General features: G+C 50.9%; 1 protein-coding gene across 1 annotated transcript; it reads left to right on the forward strand.

Moving 5' to 3' along the window:
* The first annotated feature begins 1201 nt into the window (after window positions 1-1201).
* On the forward strand, window positions 1202-1927 carry Ubl4b (ubiquitin-like 4B). Its single transcript, XM_005388912.1, has one exon. The coding sequence runs from the start codon at window positions 1341-1343 to the stop codon at window positions 1872-1874; it is 534 nt and encodes a 177-aa protein (XP_005388969.1). The 5' UTR covers window positions 1202-1340; the 3' UTR covers window positions 1875-1927.
* The last annotated feature ends 3026 nt before the right edge of the window (window positions 1928-4953 follow it).

Below are 4953 nucleotides of genomic sequence, written 5' to 3' on the forward strand. Positions count from 1 at the left end.
CCCTAGGAATTTCAAGAGCTGCGCTGGACAGGGCAGCCAGGCCTGCTCCAAGTTTGCTCTCTTCTAAACTGAGATAATGTCTTACTCAAGGTCTTACCCATGAAAATGCATATAAAGGGACTGACTCAGGATGCCTTCAACAATGGGTTGCATTGAAAACTGCCAAGAGCAACAGGTGCTAACTCAGAAGAGCCCTGAGTCCATGTCCTTTTCGTTATTTACCTTGAACCCTGGGTATCTTCTCAGTGTATAGCACATGAATTGAGCAGATGCTGGCAAGACAGGTAACAGTAAAGACACAGCTGCATGCTGCTTGCTGTGCCCTCTACTTTCTCCTCTGGCCAGTGAGTATTAGGAAGGTATCTGCCTTGTAGGTTGTAAAGATTAAATAAGGCAATGGATGTAAAAGAGACATAGTTGATGGCCCTGCCCTGTTCCTGCAATGATCATGTTCCTGAAGTTCTGATGACTTCTTACTGCAGACATCTGTAAATCTTTGCCCACATATTTTCTCTGGTTTGTAGAGCATGCCCTGCACCCCTGTGGACCTGGAGGGCCAAGGAGATGGTACTCTATTAACCAAAGTTAGGAGTCAAAGCATCATGATTCAGCTTCCTGGTTCTTAGGTGGTATAGCTTGGGTTTATTTGTGGCAGCCTGCTGATGATGCAGGTTTTGGTTCCCTCCCTTCATCATCTCCCTTCCTCACTGTCCCACTGGTACCTTCTGAGGTCACCTTCCAACTAGACACCTGTGCTCATATTCCTGTCCCAAAGTTTGCTTCTGAAAAACCCCTCCAAGAGAGCTCATTATGTGCTTGACAGGAAGAAGACACTTGATCAAGGCAAGCCAGCTCTCTGGTCTGATGGCTTCATGAAGGCAGAAGGTATCTGTTTTGGTATTATTGTCTCTTTGGGAGCAGGTCCTGGCAGAGAAGGGACCTAATACATACATGTTGAATAAATCAGCAGACACGTTCCTTGGGCCATTCTGTCCTTTCCAGTTCTCCCTTTCTGTCCCCAGTCTCCATTCTCCTAGGTCTACCATTTTTTCCCTTTCCACTCCTTTTTCCTCTTCTTCCCCCCTTTCTACTCTCATGGAGGAATAAGGCTCTGAGCCCACAGTGTCCCTCTGCTGTCCCTAAAGTTCCACTCTAAAAGTGAGCCCTCCTGCAACATTATGACATCACTCCGCATTAGCCAGTAGTTGCTCACCTGGGCGAGGCTCTCAGCCTCCAGGGCTACTGGCCTGCCAGTGATAGGGCTACCTTCTCCTACAGGGCCCTTTAGTCTTCAGGGCAGCAACTAGAGCATGGATCCCTCCTAATTCTGCTCCGGCCCAATGTTCCTCACAGTCAAGCTGCTCTTGGGACGGAAATGTAGCCTGAAGGTGTCAGGGCAAGAAAGCGTGGCCACGCTGAAGAAGCTGGTGTCTGAGCAGCTGCAGGTGCCTGAGGAGCAGCAGCACTTGATGTTCCGTGGCCAGCTCCTGGATGATGACAAGTGCCTCTCGGACTACTGCATTGGGCCCAATGCCTCCATCCATGTCATCGTGCGGCCTTTGGATAAAGCAGCAGCAGACAAAGCCCTCCAGCCTCAGGACCAAGCCCAGCCCCTGTGGCTTCAGCTGGACAGGGTCCTAGCCAAACACTTTGGGCCCCAGGATGCCAAGGCAGTGCTGCAGCTACTGAGGCAGGAGCATGAGGGATGCCTGCAGAGGGTGAGCCTGGAAGCCCTGGAGCAGCTGGCATGCCACCTTCTGACAGAGCAGCAGCATGTGGAGCTGGCTGGGGAGAGAGAGCCCCAGAGCTCCTGCAGTAGACAGGAGGAGGAGAAGGAGGAGGAGGAGAAGGTGGAGGAGGATGAGAAGCAGTAGGAAAAGACAGATGATTAGTAAACTGGCCAGTCCTACTCATTCACTTGCTAAAATTCTCTGGCCTCATCCTTCTGTGTTCCCAGGGAACTTTTCCACTATTTCCCCCGATGCAGATATATCCATTCTTCTTTTTTGAAACCTTGATGTAGCTGGGGTGGTATTTGGATCCCAGTATCTCTTTTCTGAAATGCACAATGATTCCACTTCCCCATCACTGTCCTTTAGAAGGGTTCTGATAGCCAGGGAGCCGTAAAGTGATGGCCAAAGGTGACATTCCCCTCCTAGATTGTGCAGCCCTCACAAGGACGGCCCAGAGTCTCTAGACAGACCTTTTCTTCAGAACAGAATGATGGTGAGTGCATTTGCCCTCATCCTCAGACCACAGTGGCAACCCCCAGGGCTCCAGAAGCCAAAAGGACAGGACAGCAGGGAGCTGCCCTTGCTCTCTAGGTGAGGCTGTCCCTGCTGTCCACCTGCTTATGCTGCTACAGCTTCAAGGACAGGTTAGCAGAGGTGGGAACAGGGGAGGCCCCCTGATGCATGCCGGGCCTGGGGCTTACAGGAACCGGAAGCAGAGCTTTTGGCAGAAAAAGTGATCTGCATATCACACACTCATGTTCAGTGTGAACAGAGCCGTGCCCTGCTGCCCCATTCTGATCAATCAGTGGGAGCTCCCATTATCTGTCCAGTGCTGCAAAGCTCCCTAGGAGGGAAAAAATGGTATCAGCCAACACCCTGGCACTCACAGAGCATACAACCTAGATGAAGGGAGGGCATACAGGTGAAGAGTAGAGTAGTAATGTGACAGTGGTGTGACTAACTACCCTGATGCCTCCCAAGGTCCTGGCTCAGCGTGGAAGGCCTGTCTTCTGCATTACCTGGGCAGAGCCAAGCCCTTTGCCCACTCTGGATATGAGAGCATGGCCCTTACCCAGGGCTGAGGAGCTCCCACACTCCATGCAGATAGATCTTCACTGCTGAAGTCCCCAAGAGCTGATGCTGCAGAAGCTTCTGTCTTGGGAGATACAGATAGAGGGCGGGGACTAAAGGATACGTAGATAGGAACTAGCAAGGCCACTCTCCTGGGGAGCATTCTTTCTGTGGCTTGGGACCCTTGCCCTCTATCCTAGAGTCAACTCAGACTTGTCTTGCCTCTTCATTGTGGCTTTACCTGTAGGACGCTCAGGCTTCCCACCGGTTTCATGGGATTATTTTCATTATATCCACTTACTTTGTGTGTATGATTGGGAATACTGTTTTTTAGTGGTGGCAGGGCCAGCCTGGAAACCCTCTGCCTTTGTGAGCCTGCTTGGAAGCAGTGTTTTCTACCTCTGCTGGAGCAAGGGCCACCCTCACTCAGCATGGGGCTCATCTCCTTCAGCAGTACCCACCCAAGTCCCACTGGCCAGGGGAAAAAGCGAATGAGGCTCTGAGGGCACAAATGTCCTCACCCTGGCCACCAAGGGCTCACCTCCTGCAGGCTGTGGATAGAAGCGCAGGCCTGCCCCCGAATTCCTGTCCTGGTCCTGGTCCTGGTCCTGCTCACAGACCCTTCATCATCAGCTTGGAAGGCGTCTTGACAGTGCTGTGCGTCTATTTCTGCTGGGGCTGTGACGTTTGCCAAGGGGGACAAGCTTATTATATTTACATTAGGGGAACTAATAGTCCATTTCTCAGGAAATCGGTGAGTGATAAAACTAAGTGGGCCATTTTATTCCTTCTGTGGAGAGAAGCTGGCTCGAAAGACGGAGAACCTTTGTTTGCGCTGGTTAGTGTATCGGGGCTGGCTGAGAGCAGGCCGGGGCAGGCAGTCACTCCACTGCCGCTGTCCCCAGTGGGGCAAGGAGGCTGTCTCCAGTCCCAAGCTGGGATGAAAGAAGGTTGGTGACATGTGCTCCTCCTATCACTGGCTTCACCTTTCCCAAAGGCCCTCCTATCTCTGTCCCTCACCTCGAAAGCCAAACACTGAGAAGATGGGCTTCACACAAACTTACCTCAGCTTGTTAGGTCTCCCATGGAAAGCTTCACTTAGTGTGGCTCTTCTCACTGTGGGGTGACAGGCTTTGTGTCCCTGAAAAACAGGGGTATGTGTGGATCCTAGCTTTTGAGTCACCTGCCGTGAGCACCTTTCACTGTCCCCAGATTCGGCTTATTTTGAACTTGAATCTGTGCCAGCAAACCAGCCAAAGGCTCTCTGTTCCTTTTTCTGCTATTCTACATGGGTAAACTGCGGTCTGGGGCAGATAACTGTTCCCTTAATTCTCCACACCTCTCTGCTACCATGAAAAGACATACATGTACCTACAGGTAACAACTTTGTTCAAGTAGGAGGCATCTCAGGACAGTCAGCTCTCTGTTCCTATCTACAGAGAACAGAAATTTATTGCTTCCAATTCTGGTAGCTGGGAAGGCTAAGATCAAGGTGCTGAGGATTCAGTGTCTGGTGAGGAAATGTTCCTTACTGATGGTAACTTCTGTGTGTCCCCACATAACAGAAGGGCAAACATGTTCCTTTCCATCTCTTATAAGGGCACTAAACCCAAGCATGATAAAACAGAGCCCTTATAACTTACTCACTTCCCCAAAGGTTCACCTCAATATTGCTGCACTGAAGATAAAATTCCACCATATCAATTCTGGGGGAACACCAGCATCCACACAATAGCAGCCTCTCACCATGTGCAGGGTTTGTGCTGGAGACTTGGGCTGGTGGGTGAGGAACTTGGCCTCCCTGACAGAGAGTAATGCATCCCCTACTCTCATTTGTAGCATGGGGCAGCAGAGGAGCTGGGGAAATCCCTGGCATCCTGCCTTGGTCTCTGATGGATATGTGTTGCTCTTTTGCTTAGTTCTGACTGGAACAGGGAGTGGTTTGTTGGGAAGAAAAGTCTTGCAGATGTGCAAGAAACTTCCAGTGTTCCAGGGCTCCAGAGACCCTGGCAGCCTGATTTTGGAAGCAAGCCCCGGGCTGCTCTCCTTCCACCACTGCTTGTTCCCCTCCCCCAGCTATTTGCTCAGGATTAAGTGAGACTTTATTTGTCATATAAAGCTTTCCGCTGTTTTAAATGGGGGGATGAGG

The sequence above is a fragment of the Chinchilla lanigera genome, unplaced genomic scaffold, assembly GCF_000276665.1.
Source record: "Chinchilla lanigera isolate Chin_1 unplaced genomic scaffold, ChiLan1.0 scaffold00034, whole genome shotgun sequence".
Taxonomy (NCBI): domain Eukaryota; kingdom Metazoa; phylum Chordata; class Mammalia; order Rodentia; family Chinchillidae; genus Chinchilla; species Chinchilla lanigera.